Source organism: Hyperolius riggenbachi, chromosome 12 (assembly GCF_040937935.1).
Source record: "Hyperolius riggenbachi isolate aHypRig1 chromosome 12, aHypRig1.pri, whole genome shotgun sequence".
NCBI classification, from domain to species: domain Eukaryota; kingdom Metazoa; phylum Chordata; class Amphibia; order Anura; family Hyperoliidae; genus Hyperolius; species Hyperolius riggenbachi.
In genome coordinates, this window is record NC_090657.1 from 138958247 (window position 1) to 138983083 (window position 24837).

The following is a 24837-nucleotide window of genomic DNA, read 5'->3' on the forward strand; positions in this document are numbered from 1 at the left end:
CCTTGTACGGAGTAACCGAACATTATAGATCATCTTGGCCCAGCATATTGTTCTCCTTACACCTCCTGCTGTAAGCTACTTCATCATGCACTGCCCCAGCTAGCCTTTCCCTCCATAGCAACAGAATATATAGTTAGGCTGTGGCCTTGCAACACATCCATTCAGTACAAAGCTCCGAACAGTCACTCGAGGGAGAGAGCCCAGATCCCTGTAGGCGACTTTCTTCATGCACGGGTACACACCTTAAAGGGAACCTGAGGAGAGAGGTATATGGAGGCTGCCATATTGATTTCCTTTTAAGTAATACCAGTTGCCTGACCCTCCTGCTCAGCATTCTGGCAACAGTAGTATCCGAATCACACACCTGAAACAGGCATGTGGCTAATGTGGTCAGAAACACTTGATATGCATGCTTGTTCAGGGTCTATGGCTAAAAATATTGGAGGCAGAGGATCAGCAGGACAGCCAGGCAACTGGCATTGTTTAAAATTAGGCAAGCCTTCCTAACCTACTTCTGGTTTCCTTTGAAGTGAACCAGAGGCAAACCTCAGGTAAAAAAACAAAACAAAAAAAAACAGATACTTGCCTAAGGAGAGGGACGCCTCAGGATCCTCCAGAGACTCCAACTCCATCCTCTTGACCACTACAGCTGCCTGGGACCCTCCTGAACATCGTGACTGTGCGCCTCTTCATGTACTCATGCAGGTGCAGTACAGCTGTGCTCATGCTTGAAGAGTAGCACGGTCGCATTGGGAAATCCAAGCAGCTCTCACCAGATTTCTTTCCGAGGCCACGAGTAGCAACAATGGCCCGGAGGATGTGGGAAGCCTCTACAGAATCCAGAGGCTTCCCTCTTAGGCAAGTATCTGTTTTTTTGACCCGTGGTTCGCCTCTGGTTCACCAAAATTTTCAAGGAAGGTATAGGGTATCAAGCAACAGCAAAATGCAGTTAATCAGTAAATTTTAGAGAATAAGATCTTCCAAAAATAAAAACTAGAAAAATCAACTTTTATTTGTACAACACAATCAGACCAGTATTAAGTTAAGCATATTTTACAGCACTCCTGTACAGTAGAAACATACAGCCCGTCAGATGTTCTTCCCCTGGGTGTGCTTGGCGTACTGCTCATGGAGGTGCTTCTTGTATGCTGTACAGAAAAAAAAAAACACATTATACTACACGGTAACAGCGGCTCTGCAATACTATGCTGTGTCTGCCACCTAGGGGCAGACACTAGGCTATAAAACAAGCAGCTTGTACTTTACAGCTAAGATTTCACATCGGGTTATATATAGAAAGTGAATTTACATACCAGTACAGCTAGCTATAACATAAGCTCTACAGTGAACAGCTGTCAGAGGAGAGTGAGCTGAACAAACAGCGCTACAGTTAGCACCCATTGAGTTTTAAAACCATGTTTATACTTTATACCAGGCCTTTTATTGCACAACATCTCTTCTCACTACTGACAATTTATATTAATGGTGTAAATGCTGCCGTTATTTCTCCAGAGATTTACCAAATGCACAGATAGAAACATTTAGTTCTCGAAGCTGCACAACTAATCTTGTTACATGGAACTGAAAGTGCTATTGAGGGAAGAGAAATAGCCATTTAGTGGATGGAACATACGGTAAGTGGATTATGCATTAACAAAGCAAGTTGAAAGCGAGCCACTGTTGCCTAAAGGGGTAGATGTACGAATACACTTAGTGAACATACACTGCATACAATAGGTTAGAGCACCCCTGAACTCCACTGAACCCAGAGAGACAGCGGAAACAGAAGGCCGATAGAGCTGTGAGGACACTCACATGGAACTGGAGGATGAAACTAAGGGGTGTGTCCAGGACACAATATGCATGAAGTTTGTATGTTCTCCCTGTATTTATTCTGAGCACCCTTTCCAAATGTATCCCAAACAGACGTTAATTGCTGCTGCTGCTCCTCCTCGTGTGCCCCCCCCATTGGCCTTATGGAAGACTGAGACCCTCAAAGACAGTTAATGAAATGACTACTCTGTAAAGCAGTGGGGAAGAGGTTAGGATGCACACATACAATTTAGATTCATGTTCTACGGTTTTGGTTTTCTGCAGCAATGAAGCAAAAGGTTGCCTACAGTGATAACTACATTTCTACAATACAAGATAAAGAACTCAGGGAAACAAACGTATTACGTGTTCCCAACTGGGACAGACCCCTAGCGCACTAAAATCATAACCTTTATTAAACAATTAAAGTATATAGAAATAGTGAGCAGCACATGTAATATTTAACAAATAAGGGTTGTCCTGTTAATACCAGGCAGACCAATGTGTGTAGTTTATAATAAACATAGGAGTAATTTGAGGTTCAGGATATTAGAGAGAGTCCTCACTAGGTTAAATATCTATTGAGGAAAAAAGCTATAAGCTCTCAGATATTTACGAGAGTTCCTCACAGCTCAAAAATGGCTCCATACACATACACTGCACTAGCTACATATACGCACCATGTTTCAGCTAACACTTTCCTCAGGAGTGAATTACATACAGAAAATAAAAAAACCCACCTGTCAGAGCTCTGACAGGGGCTGTAAACTTTGACAGTATGCTTATATGTTTGGTGTGGGGGGGGGGGGGGGGGTTGTACCAGTTGTCAGCCACTTCTGGCGATCCTCTAATATTTTCAGCCATAGACTCTGGTTAAAAAGGGACTCCGAGCTAAGAAAAAACAAAAAAAAAACATATCTTCCCTCAGCCCCATCTGCTCATATTGCGCCCACATCCCCGTCCTCCGATGTCTGCAACTCCTGTACCGGGTCCCCGCACTTCCATCCCCGGCATGGGGAAGCCCCATGTAAGTGGAACTTTTTTCCTCCCACAGTTAAGGTTCACTTTAAGCTGGTCATACATTGTGGTCTGAGAGGGATTGATCTGATCGAATCTGGTGGCCATCACTGTACACAGATTTCCAGGGCCACTCCTCCCCGTCTTCTCTCCATTTGTAACGTGACAAACACTAAATGACAAAAAAGTAGAGGCCCGGTGGCAAGCACCTTACATGACCACAGACATGCCTGGCCTCCAGTGTCACGGGACACAGGCAAAAGAGAGAAGAGACCTGGAGAGAAGACACGTGTCATGGACAGGTGAGAGTAAGCCCTTCTGCCAATTCTTTGCATGCCGCTCATTCAGAAATTGTACGCCATTACTTATCTGCCACTGATATCTTTCGTCTGGTGCAATCAACTAATGCGAGGGATTCTGCCCGAAGATCGGTCAAGCATAGTTTAGGGCAGTGTTCCCCAACCCTGTCCTCAAGGCCCACCAACAGTGCATGTATTGTGGAAATCCACACGTAAGTAATCAGCTCTGCTGAGACACTAATTACCCAACCTGTGAATGTTTGTGGTTTCCTGCAAAACATGTACTGTTGGTGGGCCTTGAGGACAGGGTTGGGGAACTCTTAAGGTGGCCATACACTGGTCGATGTGCCATTAGATCGACCAGCTGACAGATCCCTATCTGATCGAATCTGATCAGATAGGGATCGTATGGCTGCCTTTACTGCAAACAGATTGTGAATCGATTTCAGCCTGAAACCGATCACAATCTGTTCAGCTGCTCCTGCCGCCTGTCCCCCCCCCCCCCCCCGTATACATTACCTGAGGCTGGCTCCCGGGCATCTTCTCCGCACTGCACCGCACCGCTGTTCTTGCTCCATCCCGGCGCTTCCTGTGTTACTCCGTGACCAGGAAGTTCAAATAGAGCGCCCTCTATTTCAACTTCCTGGTCACCGGAGTGACACAGGAAGTATAAGCGTACACTGGGACATGCGGAAATGCGGTGCAGCGAGGAGAAGAGGACCCCGGAGCCAGCTTCAGGTAATGTATACATGCTCGGATCGGGCCCGAATCGTACGCCGCAAGCGACGCGCTCCTACCGCCGGGCGATCGAGGGTAATTTCCCGCACGGCGCGATCGACGGTCCGATCCGATTTCGGGAGGGAATCGGATCGGCGGGTGCGTTTAGCGCAAGCGATTGGCAGCAGATCCGATCCCAGGATCGGATCTGCTGTCGAAACGGCCGTGAATCGAGCCAGTGTATGGCCTGCTTAAGGGCATAGATTTCTAGCAGATTCTATCCGAGTGATTGAATCTGCCAGATGAATAGGAAAAACCTTAAATGCATGACCCTTACATTGTGGATACCAACATACACAGTACATCCTGTACAGAGAAACTTCAGTCACGTTTTGTCTATAAAAATGCACAATAACAGTGTGTAGGCATAGAAAGCCTGTGGGAGTCAGCAACAGAAGAAAGATTATAAATAATGTTTGCAGAAAGTAGTAAAGCACTCACCTATCTGATTCTGCCAGAGCTCTGCAGCGTGTGGATTGAGGGGGCTTTCATTGTTTGGTTCTAAAAGCAAGGAACACAATTGTTAAATAAGAACAACAAAAATCACATCCTACACAAAGGGAAGAAAAGGTCTCAAAACCTTCATCCCAGATTCAAGTGTCAGAATACAGCATTTCAAGGTTGCTTTAACAGAATAACAGATTAGCCCTATGATTACACAAGTTCTGACAATCAACTTCAAAAACAGCCAGGTAATAAATTGAAAAAAAAAATGGTTTAGGGCACATTTCCACTGGGCTGCTGCATCAGTTTCGGATGCGGTACCCATGCTGTTGCAAAGCTGCAGCAGGATCGCAGTAGCCATGCCATAAGCAGCTATGGGGATTCGGAAGCATGCTGCAGAAAACTGCAGCAATCAGTTAGGATTTTTTTGTTGGGGGGGGGGGGGGCTCTATTGCTAGGCATGAGATCTGCACTTCAGATTCTACATTTTGAAAAAACTGAGCTTTTAACTTGTGAGCAGGGGGTTAACCCACACTTGTCTCTGCCTATAGCCCATGTGCTCCAGTGTTTAATCCTGTCCCACATCACTAATACTTCCTCCTCCTGGGTTTGAAGGCAAAAGCATTGGAGACAGAACACAATGGAAAGCAAGGTGGAGCAAGAGTGCGTTAATCCCCCCCTCCCCCCTGCTGTGGCCACAATTTTAAAGGCTCCACTTAATTACGAATTTGGAATCCGAACTGCAGAGCTCATGCCTAATCATGGCTCCCAATAATGGATTCTGCATTGCACTCTATTCTCAGAAATAGGACTTCTGACCCTTTCACTTGAGAGGCTAAAAACTTTGCCTTTCAGCTGCAATATATTGCAGCTGGCAATCAGAGTTTGTAACCGCACCTGTATGTGCATTTTATGCATGGTGGAGTTATCTAGCAGCAAGAACACACACACCATGTCATGCGAGCGTGGTTCCGCTCAGATGTAATTCAATGCAGGGGATGCTTGTCTACTCCTTCCACCCCACTGGGAATGATCCAGGTCAGCGACACAGTCAGTAAATCCAAGCAGCACATGCAGAGCAGTGTGGTCTCACCTCCCAGAAGGCTCTGTACAGACAGTAATATGGTTCGGACATCATACAGCGCTGACCATTTGTCTTTTAGGATATCCAGGCAGATGTTTCCGTGGCTGTCTACATTGGGGTGGAAGCAGGGAGTAATGAACTTTACAGTGGGAGCATTGTAAGGATAGCCACTTGGGAACTCCAGGGACAGCTTATACCGTAAGCTCTCATAGACCTACAGGAAAGAACAAATTACAATATTTCTACATACTTTAAACCAGGCTATACAAGCAAACGTCTTACATATCAATGCTTTTATAGCTGTGCAGACACCACAAGGCAGGGAAGTCACATAGCGGTGCAATTGGCATGTGATCTTCCTGCACTGCTATACAAAGTATGGAATCACACAGAAAACACGTCAGATCAAGGACTGCATTCAGGAGAAAGCCACGCCACAAATGGATTGCACTAATGGAAACTGTTGCAGAGGATTCTATCAAATTAGCCGTACCTAGCGTTTTGCAATCCGATGGCAATCTATTTTTTTTTGCCACAAATTAGGCTCTCTTTGGGTGGTTCTTTAGAATTTTGTTACTATGCATTTTAAAGGATACCAGAGCTGAATTGTACACTAAAAACAAGGTAGCAGGCATTATTATTATTATTTAGTATTTATATAGCGCCGACATATTACGCAGCGGTGTACAGTGTATATATATATCTTGTCACTAACTGTCCCTCAAAGGAGCTCACAATCTAATCCCTACCATCGCCATATGTCTATATTATGTAGTGTAAGTGCTGTAGTCTAGGGCCAATTTTTAGAGGGAGCCAATTAACTTATCCGTATGTTTTTGGAATGTGGGAGGAAACCGGAGTGCCCGGAGGAAACCCACGCAGACACGGAGAGAACATACAAACTCTTTGCAGATAATGCCCTGGCTGGGATTCGAACCAGGGACTCAGCGCTGCAAGGCGAGAGAGCTAACCACTACGCCACCGTGCTGCATGTATATGAAGTGGTCCTCAAGCCCACCACTCCCTCAGTCCCCCTCCTTTCTTTCACAAATGCCCCCCGCAGCTACTTCCTGTTTTGCCGGGCATTAATGTGCAGGCTCAGGCCTGGCTGCGCGAATTCTTGATCGCATGGTTGGGAACGCACTGCGCACAACAGTCGTGATGTCATGCACAGAGCACTACCGGCCTCCCGATCAAGTACATGCGCAGCAAAGGCCAGCGCCTGCGCATTAATGCCCGACTAGAAAGTAGCTGCGGGGGACATTTGCGGAAAAAAAGGAGGGGGACTGAGGAGAACGGGGGAGCGGTGGGCATGAGTACTACTTCATATACATGCCTGATCCCTTGTTTTACTGTAAGTTTCAGCTCTGGTATCCTTTAAAGATGAGAAGAAAACAAACAAAAAAAAATGTAAAATTGTGTTTTGTTTTTTTTAACCAAAACAAGTTTATTGAACTTCAGCTTATAAAATTACATTGTGTCTCAGTTTTTAAACCATTATAAACCAATAACAAAAAAAAAAAAGTGCTACTGTATATAAGACCCACACATTTTATTTGCCCTTTAGTCCAGGTTGTTACAACATTTAAATTATATCTCTAGTACAATGTATGTTGACAATATTTGGAAATAAAGGTGTATTTTTTGCCATTTCTTTATACTATATCAATAATTACAATCCTTTATTTGCCATAATAAAAGCAATATACCCTCACTACATACACATTTAACCACTTCACGTCCCTGGTCATTTTCACAATTTGGCAATAACTATCACAACTAAAAAAACAATTTATCCACTTTCATACATTTTAGCTTTAATGTAAACAGTCCTATTGTACATTAACCACTAGCCAACCGCACCACGCCAATTGGCGTGAACAAGGCGGCAGCCCCAGGACCGCTCCAGGCTGATTGGCGTGAACGGCCTTCTATGGGGCTAACAGGAGATCGCACGCACATCTCCGCTTAGAGTCTCCCAGCGGCGATCGCCGCTCGGAGACTGTTAGATGATGAAAAACAGTCTAATTAGGTTGTACAGCGCTGCGATCTAAGGCAGCGCTGTACCGGGGACAGCCGTGTGACACGGCTGTCACCCTGGGACTCAGGAAAGCAATCGGCTGTCATAGGCTGAAGCCTATGACAGCCGATCGCCATGATTGGCTGGCTGGAGGAAGGTTTCAAAGTAAAATTATAAAAAAAAAAAAAATAAACATTAGGGGAACAATCAGACCCCACCAGAGAGCTCTGTTGGTGGGGAGAAAGAGGGGGGAATCACTTGTGTGCCGAGTTGTGCGGCCCTGCAGAAAGGCCTTAAAGGATACCCGAAGTGACAGGTGACATGATGAGATAGACGTGTATGTATAGTGCCTAGCACACAACTGTGCAGTGTTCCTTTTTTCTTTCTCTGCCTGAAAGAGTTAAATATCAGCTATGTAAGTGGCTGACTCAGTCCTGACTACAGTGTGACACTCACTGATAAGAAATTCCCTTTTTATCTCTTTCTTGCTCTCAGAAGCCATTTTCTGCTAGGAAAGTGTTGTATAGTTGGAATTTCTTATCAGTGAGGGTCACACTGTAGTCACTTCCGGTCTGAGTCAGGACTGAGTCAGCCACATACATACCTGATATTTAACCCTTTCAGACAGGAAAAACCACAGCATAGTTATTGGTGATCTAGGCACTGTACATACACACGTCTATCTCATCATGTCATATGTCACTTCGGGTATCCTTTAAAACTGCAGTGGCCTATTAACAGAAAAATGGCATGGTCTTTAGGGGGGTTTAACACTGCAGTCCTCAAGTGGTTAAAAACACACATTTTTTTTGTCGCTCTCCTGTTTATTTAACCACTTCAGCACCACAGGTTTTTTTCGCTTAAAAACCAGAGCAATTTTCACATTTCAGCGCTCCTCCCATTCATTCACCAATAACTATTGCTACTCAGATGTAAATGATCTATATCTTGTTTTTTTTTGCCACAAATTATGCTTTGTGAGGGTGATATTTGCTTTTAGTAATTATGTTATCTGCATTTTAAAGGGAAAAATAAGAAAAAAAAAGAAAAAATACATTTCTCCATTTCCATCCACTATAGTTTTCAAATAAACAATATTACCATAGGTAAAACCCACACATTGTATTTGCTAATTTGTCCTGGTTATCTCAACATTTAAATAATGTTCCTAGTACAATGTATGGCGATAATATATTAGTTTCTGGTTTGTGTTTTTTGTTTTCTCATTGTACTCTCAGTAATTAAAAGTCCTTATCTTCATGATTAACAGTAATGCACTCTCATGGCATACATATTTTAAAAGCTAAGTCCCTAGGGTAACTATGTATTCTCTTTTTAATGCTGTCACTTTTTTTTTTTTTTTTTTTTTTTTTTTTTTAAGTATTTATTTAGGGGTACAGAGTACATGAAAATAACAGTTTTATTGCTTTTCATTCATTTTTACGGTAAAAAAAAAAAAAAAAAAAATCACATGACATAGCCCTCAGTTGTCAAACACCACAAAATCTATTCTCTCACTTGTCACGGTTAAAATGATACCCTATATAAATAATCAGATAGCTTATTGGGCATACAGCACACCGTTTACCACAAGTACGCCTATCTACTCCCCTGAGCTTCAGATGAAGTTTTGTGGGGAGTAGATAAGCGTAGCAAGAGATTCAAAGTGGTTAAAGTGTAACTGTCAGGGATAAAAATCGAAAATAAATTTATTTTTATCTGGTAAACGTAAGTAATAAGTAATGGGGATGCTAACCAGGCTATACAAAAGTTAAAATCACCATTACTTTTCTTGTTGATCAATGATCATTCCCCAGTTTACCTGACTTATTTGGTACACAAAATTTGGTACACAAAAGTTGCAGGGCATGCTGGGTTGTCCTTTTTTGCTTCTCTATTTCCCCTTAGACTTAAACTAATGCAGCCTGATTGGCTAAAGCCTCTTTCTCTCCTGTTTTCTCCTCCCACACCTCTGTTCCTCTCTGATTAGCCAATATTTCTTATGCTTAGACAATGCACTTTCTATAGTGAAGGGTTGGGAAATCAGGCAGAGGAGAGTAGGGCAGGAAATTACATCAGGATTGGCTTTAAAATAGCCACACGTAAAATGGGAAATGCTAAGGATTTTCACTTTTTTTACTGTAAAAAAAAAACGTGGACAGTGCAATACATATGTTATGTAAGTAGAGCAAGTATTTATCTACTTCTATATGTGGGTTTTCTTTTCTGAGATAGTATGGCTGACAGCTCCTCTTTAAACAGTTCATTTGTTTTAAAAATATGTATTAGTAACACATTGTATACACTACCTGTTACATTTGTCTGTTCCTAAAATGTTTATTTTTTCACTTGTTAATTCATTAGGCTTGCCATTGAACTCCTTTGCTTTCATTCTGTTACAACAGGGGTCTCAAACTCGCCGCCCGCGGGCCATTTGCGGCCCTCGATACAATATTTTGTGGCCCTCACCGGCAAAAGCTTCCTTATAGTTCGCTTCAGTGCTCCCAAGTAATCCGCCGCATCCCCGCCGCTAAACGAGGGCTGCAGAGCCCCCAAATCGCCCGGGGGGCAATCCGCCGGCATTTCCTGGAAGGGGCAGAGCTTTCAGCTTCAGCTCTGCTCCTCCTGACGTCAATCGCTGCACGGATTGCCGCCTCTCCCCGCCCCTCTCTGTGAAGGAAGAGTGAGAGGGGCGGGCAGAGGCGGCAATGCGCCACGATTGTGAAATTCTTTATGCGGCCCAGCCTCATCCTGACTTTGCCTCCTGCGGCCCCCCAGGTAAATTGAGTTTGAGACCTCTGTGTTACAACCTTATAGCATTTTTATCAGCTCAGAGATAACTAAACCGTGTTATCTAGGATTTTGTAAGGAAGAGAGTGCAGAGACTTTTTATGCATCAAGGGGTTAAAAAAAAAAAAAAAAAAAGCCTCTAAAGACCCATCTACACCATACAATTTTTTGTCCAATTCATTGATTCGATTCAATCAGACATGTAACAATGGCAAATTGAATCTAATCCCGATCGGACATATCAGATTGACTAACAAAAAAAAATAAAAATAAAAAAAAATAAATATATATATATATTGTATGGTGTAGATGGGATTTAAAGGAGTTATCGGCAATAAAAGGTAAAATAAGGGCTACTTACTCGAGGCTTTGTCCAGCCCCAAGCTCCCAGCATATCCCTTTGCCGCAGCTCTGCCTGCAGCCGTTAGCCGTCTCTGGTTCCCGGTCCGCGGTGATGTCAGGCCGACCTGGAGGTCTGCCTGTACTGCGCCTGCAGCGCTGTCAATCACCGCCACGTGGACCAGAGCGTACTGCGCCTGTGCAGTAGGCTCCGGTCCACGTGGCGGTGATTGACAGCGCCGCTTGTGCAGTGCACCTGCAGCCTGACGTCATCACCGCGGACCGGGAAGCAGAGACTGAACGGCTGCGGGCAGAGCTGCGGCGAGGGACATGCGGAGAGCTTGGGGCTGGACAAAGCCCCGGGTAAGTAGCCCTTATTTTACCTTTTATTGCCAGATAACTCCTTTAAGGCAACTTTTTTTTTTTAAATGCGTTTATTTGTTTTCCTTTTCTAAATATGGGGAAGTGGGGTAGAATGACTTATTAAAGCAGTAGGATCAGCCATACTATTCCAGTGAAAAAAAACACATATCTAAGAAGATAAATACTTGATCTACTTACATAACACATGTATTGTACTGTCCACGTTTTAATTTCAGTGAATGTTATATAGTAAATGACGAGAATTCTGTTCCTGGTGGGGGCCATGTCTTTTGCCCACAGTAAAGGCTAACTCGTGATGTCATTTCTGCCCTTTACTTTTTTCTTGTCTCCTCCAATAACTGAACACCTCAGCCTTGCACGTAAACACAAGTGAGTAGGGGATTAGGTTTCAGATAAGCAGCTAGCAGGGAAATAAAGGGAAGAGGAGGATTATAGATAAAAAGAAACCCCAGCATGCAATTCTTTGGCAAGGACTACTCAAGAGCCAGTGCTCCTAAGGTATATGATAACTCCAAATCATAACAGCAGAACACATTTTGAAAGTTTTGAATGCAGAATTAACATCTTTATCACTTAATACACTCAGACCAGTTGCTGTTGAAATTAGATTTTTATGGTGACGATACCGCTTTAACAAATGAAGATTTTTTTTCATTGTGTTTTAGTGTATGTAAGTATTTTCAATTTTTGTCCACTAGATCAGAGTTCCCCAACCCTGTCCTCAAGGCCCACCAACAGTACATGTTTTGCAGAAAACCACAAACATGCACAGGCGAGGTAATTAGTGTCTCAACAGAGCTGATTAACTACCTGAGGGTTTTTACACAAAACATGCACTGTTGGTGGGCCTTGAGGACAGGGTTGGGGAACACTGCACTAGATGACCCCACACTTTATTCCTGTGAACAGTATACAGGAGTGTCGTGCATGTTTTTTATTTTCATTTTCTGAATAATCACTGTGATCATCCATTGCAAGCACTTTGTTTTCCATTGGGAACACATTGTTCCCATTCACCGATCACAGACTGGCGGGACAGCGACAAAATCGAGTGGTGCACACACGATTAGAGCAACGAGGTAACAAACACACACATCTACACCCCTGATACCTGAGTGAAATTTTCAGAGGTATAGGTATGCATGGCAAAGAGTCGGGACTGGTTAAACTTCTTTGTGCACACACGGGTCTGAAGAAGTTAGTAAGTGGGGCACTTGTTTTATGTAGATGTCAAGATTGCTTTTTTTCTCTTTATCTCTAATTATTAATAGATACGGGTTTCCTTCAGAGAAAGCAGTGTGTCATGACGTGTAGTTTTCCCAGAAGACGATCCATAATTACACATTGCTTAGTCTTTCTTTTCTGCTCAGCATTGGGACATCTTTCTACTAATAGCGAATTCCAGAAAATGTATGGCATGGTTATTAGACTAGTTCACGCCAAACAACGCTGACTAGTGTTACTACTACAGGAGTTTTGGAGGAACTTGCTACCCCTTATGCTGGGAATACACGGCACAATTCTGAGCCATTTAGATGGCTCGATAGATAATTCCGACATGTCCGATCTCCCGCTCGATCGTTTCCCCACTCGATTCCGCATTGAACATAATGGAAAAAGAGAAGCAGAAGGTAAGAGAATCGCCCCCAGAATCGAGCTGTGTATGCCCAGCATTAGACCCCTTTGTGATCGATGGAAAAGCATCAATGAAAGTAGCAGGACTGAAATCTTTCTTTGGAAAGAAAGTTACACATTCTGCCTGGGGGGGGAAATCACTTGTGTGCTGTGTTGTGCGGTCCTGCACCTTTGCCTTAAAGCTGCAGTGGCCAATTAAGTAAAAAACAGCCTGGTCTTTAGGGGGGTTTACCACTGTGGTACTCAAGCGGTTAAGTGATGTACTTTAGGCGTTTGTGATCTTTCTATAATTACTGCCAATTATGTCTTTCCATAGGGAGAAAAGCAGCTTTCACATCACACCTGCTAATTGTAAGCCATCACTTCTAGTTTCCGCCAAATTAACAAATGACACCTGTAATAAACAGAAATATGCATGCTGCTCCCTTGCTGTAAAATGCTTCTCTGACAAGCTAAATATCTGGCAGCCATACTTTCAGACAAAGCATTAGACTACTTTAACACTAAATATGTTGCACATCATGAAAAATAGGATTGCAACGGTGATGTAAAGTGCATTGCAGCCCACTGCGGTGATACAGCCAGTACAGTGCAGCATACATTCCACAGACTTTATGCTCCCGTCGCCCAGTAGCGCACTGCGTGTTATCCCATCGGGACAGAGAGCTAATGGCCTGAATGGGGCGGGAGGGAGGTCCCAGGCAAGTATAAAAGTTTATTTTGTTGTGTCTGGTTTCCTTTATGATCAGGCATTTTGAGCTACAGCAAAGTCCCCAGTACCGGCAGGGATAGCCTAAGATGTGCTTGAGCAACCGGCCTAAAAAGCAAAACACCCCTCCCCAGCCTTAGATACTTGCCAAGCCTCCAGCACAGTTTTCTAACCTTCCTGCAGCTCCTAGCGGCTTTCCAGCATCCTCTGTGCCACGTGTATTGGGTCACGTGACATGCTGGCAGCTGCGCATGGACGCCTGAAAGCCGCTAGAAACTACAGGAAGGTTAGAAGAGGGTGCTTGAGTATTTAATGCCCTGCAAACCCTCAAAGCACAGTCCAAGTTAGCCCCTCCGGCATGCCAGTTAGTTTAGACCAGAGTTGTGGAGTTGGAGCAATTTTGGGTACCTGCAGTCGGAGGCTCGGAGCCGGGGAAAAAAAAAATGCACCGACTCCGATACCTAATGAATTTAAACTAATTAAAATAGAAAATATGATAAAATGTTCTATTTCTCAAATAATCATAAATAATTTATATATACAGTAATAGCTCTGCTTAGTCCACAAAAATAAAATAAACCAATCAAAAAATAGTTACTTGTGCTGCTTCAATAAAAGCAGTCCCCTTATTTTTTAAGCAATCTTTTACAGCCAGACCCCGAAGTCTCACTACTAGAGATGGCCCAGACTGAGCTCCCATAAGCCCTTGCTACGTGGGTCTGAGTGCTTTGGCGTTTTGGAGGCAAGGCTTGTTTAGTTTATAGGGCATGAAGAGTATTAGAACAAAACAAAATAAGGATTTGGCTTGAGGAAAGCCCTATAACCTATAAGTAAGTAACACAATTATGCAATGTATAAAAGTTCATCTCGGATCCACTTTAAAGGAGAACTGTAGTGAGAAGTATATAGAGGCTGCCATATTTATTTGCTTTTAAGCAATATCAGTTGCCTGGCAGCCCTGCTCATCTATTTGGCTGAAGAAGTGTCTGAATAACACCAGAAACAAGCATGCAGCTAATCTTGTCATATCTGTCAGAATTGTCAGAAAAACCTGATCTGCTGCATGCTTATTCAGGGTCTATGGCTGAAAGTATTAGAGGCAGAGGATCAGCAGGACAGCCAGGCAACTGGTATTGCTTAAATAGAAATAAATATGGCAGTCTCCATACACCTCTCACTACAGTTCTCCTTTAAGGCAAAGCTTCCCCAAATCTCCTCACGGCTCACCAACAGTGCACGATTTGTGAAATTCCAGGAGGTAGCTGATCAGCTCTACTGAGACATCAATTATCCCACCTGTGAATAAATTGTGGCTTCCTGCAAAACATGCAGGCCTGGGTGGGCAACTCTGCTTTAAGACCTCTTTTCCACTAACTATTGAGCTGTGTGCTCAGCAAGCAGTTACCAGGCAGCAGCAAGCAGTTGTGAGAGTTTGAGAGGCATTTCACTGCCTGTAAACAGTTTGTGGAAAAGAGGCCTAAGGATTTGACTGATCAGGTTATTAAAAGGAACCTGAGGCAATATACATATGGAGGCTGCCATACTTCCTTTCAAAACTATACCAGTTGCCTGGAAGTCCTGCTAATCTTTCTGGTAAGTTTCTGAATCACCCACACCTGAAACAAGCATGCGGCTAATCTTAGAAACATCTGATCTGCATGCGTGTTCAGGGTCTATGGCTACAATTACGAGTGTGGGACAATGCATTGTGATGCCACGTTATAAAGACGCAACCCAGCATTACAACGCAATGCAATAAAGATGGCAACACATATCCATGCTGCCTTATTGCATACAGTAGATACAGTAAAGCATAGAGGCAATGAAACCTATGCTTTCCTGTACCTGGTAATGTGTGTTTAAGAGGTAACACACTGCATCAGTGTGTTACCATAACGATACACATTACAATGGGATGCATTCTAAGGCCACATACAGACATCAGACCATAGTCTTTGGAAAATGAAAGATCACAGACCAATCTTACCACCCTTCATGTAGTATAAGAGCCATACTCTACTCAGTCTTTTCTATGGAGCTGAACTCCACATCAGGAAAAAATCTCTGCAGGCTGCTGCACACACAGATGCTGTACAGACACAAAAGATCAGTATCTGCAAAAGATCTGTTCCTGCCAAAAATCCATTCCTGCAAATTGCAATGATAGTCTATGAGATCTGCAGATCATCATACACACATAATTTAACTGACATTCATCTGCAGATCTGCAGATCTGAAAATCCATCCTGGTGGATCTGATCTGCAGATGAATGTCAGTTAAATCATGTGTGTATGATGATCTGCAGATCTCAGACTATCATTGCAATTTGCAGGAATGGATTTTTGGCAGGAACAGATCTTTTGCAGATACTGATCTTTTGTGTCTGTACAGCATCTGTGTGTGCAGCAGCCTGCAGAGATTTTTTTCCTGGTGTGGAGTTCAGCTCCATAGAAAAGACTGTGTAGAGTATGGCTCTTATACTACAGGAAGGGTGGTAAGATTGGTCTGTGATTTCATTTTAGTCTGATGTGTGTATGTACCCTAATATTTGATAATGCAGCTCCACAGTATCCCAATGTGAACCTAGCTTTAGAGGCAAATCTGAAGGACAGCGTGGCAATGTTCATTGTTTAAAGAGAAATACATACATCAGTCTCCATGTCTCTCACCTTCGGTTCCCTTTAAAGAGAACCCGAAGTGTGTTTAAAGAATGTTATCTGCATACAGAGGCTGGATCTGCCTACACAGCCCAGCCTCTGTTGCCATCCCAAACCCCACTAAGGTCCCCCTGCACTCTGCAATCCCGCATAAATCACAGCCGTGCTGTGAAGCTGTGTTTACATCTGTAGTGTCAGTCTCAGCTGCTCCCCCGCCTCCTGCATAGCTCCGGTCCCTGCCCCCGTCCCTTCCCTCCAATCAGCAGGGAGGGAAGGGATGCAGGCGGGGACTGGAGTTCTGCAGGAGGCGGGGAGAGCAGCAGACTGACACTATAGAGATAAACACAGCCAGCTCTGACAAGCTGTTTGTCAGCAGCGTGGCTGTGATTTATGAGGGATTGCAGAGTGCAGGGGGACCTTAGGGGGGTTTGAGATAGCAACAGAGGCTGGGCTGTATAGGCAGATAAAGCCTCTGTATGCAGATAATATTCTTCAAACCCACCTCGGGTTCTCTTTAAAGAGAACCAGAGGTGGGATTTAACTATGTTAGTGGGGCACAGAGGCTGGTTGCGCACACTAACACCAGCCTCCTTTGCCCCATGGTGTGCCTCCAGGACCCCCTGCGCGCCGCTATACCCCCCGCAGTGCTAGTGACACAGCGTGTCGCCAGCACAATGTTTACCTAAGCCGTGTCTGTCAGCGCCACTCCCCCGCCTCTTCTGTATCGGCGCTACTCGCTCGCGTCCCTTCCCTCCCGCTGATTGGAGAGAAGGGACGCGGGCGGGTAGCGCCGATACAGAAGAGGCGGGGGAGCGGCGCTGACAGACACGGCATAGGTAAACATTGTGCTGGCGACATGCTGTGTGTCGCTAGCACTGCGGAGGGTATAGCAGCGCGCAGGGGAGTCCTTCAGGCACACCATGGGGCAACGGAGGCTGGTGTTAGTGTGCACAACCAGCCTCTGTGCCCCACTAACATAATTAAATCCCACCTCGGGTTCTCTTTAAAAAAAAAACAAACAACAAGTTGGCTTATGGCACATTTAACCACTTAAGGCAAAATAAACGGTTATGAACATCCTATTTGCGCACCAATTAGTGCTAATAGGGCGTTTAATAAAATGTCTATTCTGGCGAAATGCAAAAGTGTAGCGGTAGCGCGAGTACCAAGCCATTTTAATCCCTCAATGGAGGGGAGTTAAGTGGTTAAACCAAACAAACAGATGAGAGGAGAAACAGTATCTGGTTCCATTACTCACCGTTCCAGCAGCTCCATCAATAGTGCCAATCCATTTGAACAAGTTGTCTGACTCTGGAAACGCAGAGATTCCTTTGTCCCCAGACATCTAAAGAAGGTGTGGGGGTGGGGGGAGAGAGAGAAACTTAGAAAACCCATTGTTAAATTTTCTCCTTTTAACTCCTCCCTGAATTTACAGAACTATTTTTTTTTGCCTCTGGCCACACCCCAAAGAGACATAATGCCAGTGTGATTGTCTATACCCAGTCTGCTGGATAATGAATAGACTGATGTGATTTACTGTGGCAGTGTATCAGAGAACATGGAGACAGAGGATATTCTGACCTGCAGTAAAAAAAAAAAAAAAAAACTGTAAAATCTACTATTACTCTTTCCAGTATACCAGTAATGGGATTTCAACTAAGTCCTCCAAGAGGAGGGGCTGTCTCCTTGTCAAGGAGGACAATGGGAAATTGCAGGATTTCAAGCATCCCATCAACAGTGGCTGACTAGTGTATTAGTTAAAGGCTCTGCCTCTGACATAGGAGACCTGGGTTCAAATCTCGTTAGCCAGCACCATATTCAGTAGCAGTTCTTGAGCAAGACTATCCAATACGGCTACTTCCTACTGAGCGTGCTCTAGTGGCTGCCTTGCAAGCACTGAGTGCGACAGGAGAAAATAGCTAGACAAATACCGGAATTATTAACAGTGGGTGGTGCTGATGCAAGGAAGGGAGCAGAGGCAGGAATCTGATGCCATCCATAAGATGGTGTTCTCAGTTATCAAGCTTTGTTTAGCTATCCTAGAGAGACTAACCAAGCAAAAGAGCACACAGCTTGCTTCATTTCAAGTATACAATTCTAACATAAAGAGGAATTGAACCGAAAACCCCGGTATACATCTTAAATTTGTGAGTGGAGGTGGTAAAATTGGCCAAACAAAATTGAATGCATGTACCAGGTTTAAAATGTCACCCTCCCTGTGAAGGCAGTGTTTGAAACAGGTCTTGGTCATGTCACGCAGGAGAGATTTGCATATGCGGTTCAAGTGTGTTCAAAGAAGCCCGATTTGGAGGGGGAGCATCAAGTTTGTGTGTCTATAGGAAGGAAAGCTAGATAATTGGTTTCAGAGTCAAAAAATCCCACTAGATTTTAAGTGACAAAAGGCACCACCCATCATTCTGCTAGCAGGACCTTTTCTTTCTAAAAAAGAAGCAAAGGAAATTTCCCCATGACAAAGAGACATGTGAACGACAGTCGGTCCAACTGATCTGCCAAGCGGATCAGGCAAAACAGCTGTTATCAGTCGAGCAACTATGCATACTCACAGCCAACTTATTGTTCAAACAAGAAGTCGGATGACAAGTTGGTCGGAAAAGTTGAACCTTTAGAGGCAATCGATCAGCAGGACAGTCAGGTAATTTGCATTGTTTAAAATGCAAAACTGTAAATATGGCAGCATCCATATCCCTCACTTCAGGTGTCCTTTCAGCTTCTCTGTAGCACAAATTAAAGGATGCCATGGTTTCTATTTGTAGTGTGTGATGCAGCGTTTCTTGAACAATTGAAATTTCATTGTGGTGTGTTATGACCTGAAGGAACGTTGGAAAACAAGTGAACTATACAACAGATCAAATATATGCTTACCATCAATGTCATCAGTTCCTGCTGTAACCTGGAAGAGAAGAGGTACTTACGTTTACAACTGCACTCTGACAAGATAATTTTACAATAAGCAATAAGTGCAACAAAAGTGTAGTCTAAAACAGTGGTCTGCAGTAAGATTGGTAACAGTCCACAGTAATCTGTTAGGAAAGTAATATGGTGGTTGACATTGTTTTATTTACAGCCTAGTTTCAGGAACAAATATTTTCAAACAAATCCCTCTTATGAAACCTCATAATGTAGATGTCTCAACCCTAACTTGCCTACATGGTGCTCAGTTCTCTACAACCCCTTGTGCCAGTTCCCACAGGTGCCTGTAACAGTCCAACAGATACTATAGAGCCAGTTACTACAGCTATTGCTTTGCAGTGTCTTTAGCAGGGCTGTGGTGTTGGTACAAAATTCATCCGACTCCAGGTACCCAAAAATTGCTCCGACTCCACAGCCCTGACACATGGCAGAAGGGGTGAGCGAGAACAGCGAAATCAGCCGAATCAATCTGCCTGGCCAGTCGCTCGCCTGGGGACTTCCTTACAGACTGGATACTTGCCAGAGGCATTTGCCATCGGCTTGAGTTTCATCTACCATGTTTACACAGCTCAAAAACAAAAACACTGCTGTATCCCTGGCAGGACCACTACATCACTTCTATGTATATGTTACGGCCAGAACCCGAAGTCTGGCCACTTCGGGTTCTGGCCGGTCAAAACGAGAAGTGGCCGGCTGATGCGGCCAATGTGAGAAATGTCCCCTCATTTCGGACTTTGGCCGGCCAGAACTCGTTGTGGCTGTATGTGGCCGGCCAAGTCCCGAAGTCCTGCTCCCTCGGCTCTCCCCCGCTGCCTGCACTAATCAAACCTCAGATCAGGGCGACCGGGCCGAAGAGAGGCAAAGCACACAAGTTACCCACAGGACGTGAACACTTCAGTGCGGAAGCGCCAGTCATTTGGCACTTCCGCATGTGAAGTGTATAGGTCCGGGCGGGTAGCGTGTGCGCTGCCCTGCCTCTCTCCGCCTCTTCGGTCGCCGTGATCTGAGGTCTGTGAGTAGTGCAGGCAACTCTCCCGGCGCACACGATAGCCCCCCCCCCCCCCCTCTCAGCCAAAAAGCGCCCCCCCCCTCCAGCCATGCAAAGCACGACCAGCCATGCAAAGTGCGCAGCCCCCCCCATACAAAGCACCCGCAGCCATGCAAAGTGCGCAGCCCCCCCCCCTACATGCAAATCACCCCCAGCAATGCAGCAGCAAAGTGCTCAGTGAAGCACCCCAGCCATGCAAAGTGTGCATTGAAGCCCCCCCAGCCATGCAAAGCACCCCCAGCAATGCAAAGTGCCCAGTGAAGCCCCCCCCCCCCTCCATTCAACGCACCCAACGAAGCCCCCCCAGCCATGCAAAGCACCCCCAGCAATGCAAAGTGCCCAGTGAAGCCCCCGCCATGCAACGCGCCCAGCGAAGCCCCCCCCCCCCCAGCCATGCAAAGCGCCCAGAGAAGCGCACCCAGCCATCACTAACCACTGTAATTTGATCTCTCCCCTGTGTCACTCGACTGCCGCGGCAGAGCAGCTAATTTTAAAGCGCAGGATGATAAATTTGTCTGCTTTCGTCAAGAAGTAGACACGCTGCTGATTTGTTGCAGGATTGTGTATTCGCTGTGACAAAGAACGTTTTTTTTTTCCTGTGAAGGGTATTATGCTGTTGTGTATCTTTCAGAGCAGAGAGGAGGTTCCGAGTGCCATTCATGGTGCTGGACAGGACCCAGGATGTTCTGGGATCTGTGCGTTTTGGACTTTGGCCAACTGACTTTGGCCGCTTCTAGAACTGGCCGGCCAATGTCAGAAATTCCCAGCATTTTGGACTTTGGCCGACGTCAAATCGGCCAGTTCTAGAAACGGCCGGCCAATTCTAGAATTGGCCGATTTCTGGTTTTGGCCGTAACATATACACAGTGCTTGCTTCTGCATATGAATTCCAAGGGCAAACATGCATCTTAGATTTGTATTGTCCAAAATGATAGTTGATCAACTCAAATTACTATCCAGTGTGTAAAGGACTAGGGATGGTCAGATAGAAATTCGAATTTGCATAATTTTGCATCAACTTTACTATTTACATTTGATGGAGACTGCTGGGTAACTATTGCTCATTTGAACAACTGGCAACCAACTTCAGACTATTCATCAATTGAAGGGGTGAACTGGCACGTTAGAAAATATCGGTCAATGGGCAGAAGAATTTGTGGCTGGATACCACTGTATTGCACTGAGTAATACAACACAGTCTTGCTTTGCTCCTCCTGCACTGAAACACTCTTGACAATCTTCAAAAGCTGAAGACTGCTTACAGTGGAGGAAATTATTTGACCCCTCACTGATTTTGTAAGTTTTTCCAATGACAAAGAAATGAAGTCTCAGAACAGTATCATTTCAATGGTAGGTTTATTTTAACAGTGGCAGATAGCACATCAAAAGGAAAATCGAAAAAATAACCTTAAATAAAAGATAGCAACTGATTTGCATTTCATTGAGCGAAATAAGTTTTTGAACCCTCTAACAATAAAAGACTTAAAGAGAACCCGAGGTGGGAATTACTTTTACTATTGGGGCACAGAGGCTGGTTGTGCGCACTAAGACCAGCCTCTGTTGCCCCATCGTGTGTCTCCATGTCCCCCCTGCTCGCCGCTATACCCCCCGCATTGCTGGCGACACGCAGCGTGTCGCCAGCTCAATGTTTACCTTTCGCTGTCAGTCAGCGCTGCTCCCCTGCCTCCTCCGCATCGGCGCACCCGCCCGTGTCCCTTCCCTCCCGCTGATAGGAGGGAAGTGACGCGGCGGGTGGCGCCGATGCGGAGGAGGCGGGGGAGCGGCGCTGACTGACAGCGAAAGGTAAACATTGAGCTGGCGACACAGCCAGCAATGCGGGGGGTATAGCGGCGAGCAGGGGGGACATGGAGGCACACGATGGGGCAACAGAGGCTGGTCTTAGTGCGCACAACCAGCCTCTGTGCCCCAATAGTAAAAGTAATTCCCACCTCGGGTTCTCTTTAATACTTAGTGGAAAAACCCTTGTTTGCAAGCACAGAGGTCAAACGTTTCTTGTAATTGATGACCAAGTTTGCACACATTTTAGGAGGAATGTTGGTCCACTCCTCTTTGCAGATCATCTCTAAATCCCTAAGGTTTCGAGGCTGTCTGTGTGCAACTCTGAGCTTGAGCTCCATCCATAGGTTTTCTATTGGATTAAGGTCCGGAGACTGACTAGGCCACTCCATGACCTTAACCACTTGAGGACCACAGTGTTAAACCCACCTAAAGACCAGGCTATTTTTTCCCTAATTGGCCACTGCAGCTTTAAGGCTAAGCTGCAGGGATGCACAACACAGCACACAAGTGATTCCCCCCCCCCCCCCCCCCCCCCCCACACCAACAGAGCTCTCTGTTGGTGGGGTCTGATCGCTCCAATGTTTATTTTTTTTTTTATAAATATTAATTTCATTTATTTTTGAATAAAAATGACTATTTTTTTCCCCTGCTGCCTCCCTCCTTCCCCCCCCGCCAGCCAGAGTGATCAGCAGTCATAGGCTTCCCCAGTCACACGGCTGTCCCCAGTACAGCGCTGCCGCCAATCGCAGCGCTGTACATGTAAATAGATGGTGATCACGCCGTCTAACAGTCTCCTGAGTGGCGATTGCCGCTCAGAGATTGAAGGCGGAGTGCAGCCTGCGCACGATCTCCTTCAGTAGCCGGCTCCAGGACATGACGCCAATTGGCGTTAGGCGGTCCTGGGGCTGCCGCCGCGGCCACGCCCATTGGCGTGGAGAGGTCGTAGAGTAGTTAATGTGCTTCTTCTTGAGCCACTCCTTTGTTGCCTTTGCTGTATGTTTTGGGTCATCGTCGTGCTGGAACACCCATCCACGACCCATTTTCAGTTTCCTGGCAGAGGGAAGGAGGTTGTCGTTCAGGATTTCACGATACATGGCTCCGTCCATTTTCCCGTTAATGCGATTAAGTTGTCCTGTGCCCTTAGCAGAAAAACACCCCCAAAGCAAAATGTTTCCACCCCCATGCTTGACAGTGGGGACAGTGTTTTGGGGGTCATAGGCAGCATTTTTCTTCCTCCAAACAGCGAGTTGAGTTAGGGCTGGTTCAGACAGATGTTTGGAGGAGTCGCGTTCGAGGCGTCGCGGCGGCAATGCGTTCGGGCTTTCAGCAGCGTTCGCGTTGCGTTCGGATGCGGTCGCGTTTTTTCTTCCCCTAGGGGGACATTACCCGTAGTGGTTAACCGCCCCTGGAAGCTACATGTAGCTTTCAGGGGCTCCTTGAACGCCAGGGAAAATCGGGACCCGAACGCCGCGTTCGTGCAAACGCGCATGAAAGCTTGGTACAAACGCTCCCATTCACTTGAATGGGAGCGTTTAACGCCAAGCCCCGAACGCTGGCTGTAAACGCTCTGCAAGCGTCCGTCTGAACCAGCCCTTAATGCCAAAGAGCTCTATTTTGGTCTCATCAGACCACAGCACCTTCTCCCAGTCTCTCACAGAATCATTCAGGTGTTCATTGGCAAACTTCAGACGGGCCTGCACATGTGCCTTCTTGAGCAGGGGGACCTTGCGAGCCCTGCAGGATTTTAATCCATTGCGGTGTAATGTGTTTCCAATGGTTTTTTTGGTGACTGTGGTCCCTGCTAATTTGAGGTCATTCACTAACTCCTCCCGTGTAGTTCTAGGATGCTTTTTCACCTTTCTCAGAACCATTGACACCCCACGAGGTGAGATCTTGCGTGGAGCCCCAGAGCGAGGTCGATTGATGGTCATTTTGTGCTCCTTCCATTTTCGAACAATTGCACCAACAGTTGTCACCTTTTCTCCCAGCTTCTTGCTAATGGTTTTGTAGCCCATTCCAGCCTTGTGCAGGTCTACAATTTTGTCTGACATCCTTGGACAGCTCTTTGGTCTTTCCCATGTTGGAGAGTTTGGAGTCTGCTTGATTGATTGATTGATTCTGTGGACAGGTGTCTTTTATACAGGTGACTAGTTAAGACAGGTGTCCTTAATGAGGGTTACTAATTGAGTAGAAGTGTCTAACCACTCTGTGGGAGCCAGAACTCTTAATGGTTGGTAGGGGTTCAAAAACTTATTTCACTCAATGAAAAGCAAATCAGTTGCCATCTTTTATTTGAGGTTATTTTTTCGATTTTCTTTTTGATTTGCTATCTGCCACTGTTAAAATAAACCTACCATTGAAATGATACTGTTCTGAGACTTTTCATTTCTTTGTCATTGGACAAACTTACAAAATCAGTGAGGGGTCAAATAATTATTTCCTCCACTGTATCTCCAGCTGGAAGAGTCCTAGAGGGCGTACGTACAAAACCGCTGCCGGGAGACTTGGGTGCAGGATAAAGCCTATATAGGGCTTACCCTGCTCCAGCACAAGTCCCAGCGGTGTTAATTACTATTCTACCTCCAGGTCTACGTGGATGGTGAGGAATTACAGTATTTTAAAAGTAACTTCAGCTCCGTCGTCTGACGGCGCCGAAGTTACTTACTGTTCGCCTCTATAGCCGTAATTTCTATTATGATCTATGGTGGCACCAGCTGCATCCAAATCTCCTGCGCTGTATTGAACATATTCCCCTGGAGCAGGGGTCTGCAACCTTTAACCTCCCTGGCGTTCTATTAAGATCGCCAGGGCGGCTGCGGGAGGGTTTTTTTTTAATTAAAAAAAACTGTTTCATGCAGCCAACTGAAAGTTGGCTGCATGAAAGCCCACTAGAGGGCGCTCCGGAAGCGTCATTCTGATCGCCTCCGGCGACCAGAATAAACAAGGAAGGCCGCAATGAGCAGCCTTCCTTGTTTTGCTTACATCGTCGCCATAGCGACGAGCGGAGTGACGTCATGGACGTCAGCCGCCTCCGATCCAGCCCTTAGCGCTGGCCGGAACTTTTGTTCCGGCTGCGCAGGGCTCGGTGCG

At 45.4% G+C, this 24837-nt stretch overlaps 1 protein-coding gene across 1 annotated transcript in view; it reads right to left on the minus strand.

Moving 5' to 3' along the window:
- Positions 1 to 987: 987 nt before the first annotated feature.
- UBE2C (ubiquitin conjugating enzyme E2 C) overlaps positions 988 to 24837 on the minus strand; it is a 29146-nt gene continuing 5296 nt past the window's right edge. The window contains exons 2-6 of the mRNA XM_068263257.1: positions 18852 to 18879; positions 17227 to 17313; positions 5443 to 5647; positions 4347 to 4406; positions 988 to 1148 (exon numbers count right to left, since the gene is read on the minus strand). Coding sequence (XP_068119358.1) covers positions 1090 to 1148; positions 4347 to 4406; positions 5443 to 5647; positions 17227 to 17313; positions 18852 to 18879 — 439 coding nt within the window. The 3' untranslated portion in view covers positions 988 to 1089. The remainder of the gene's footprint in view (positions 1149 to 4346; positions 4407 to 5442; positions 5648 to 17226; positions 17314 to 18851; positions 18880 to 24837) is intronic.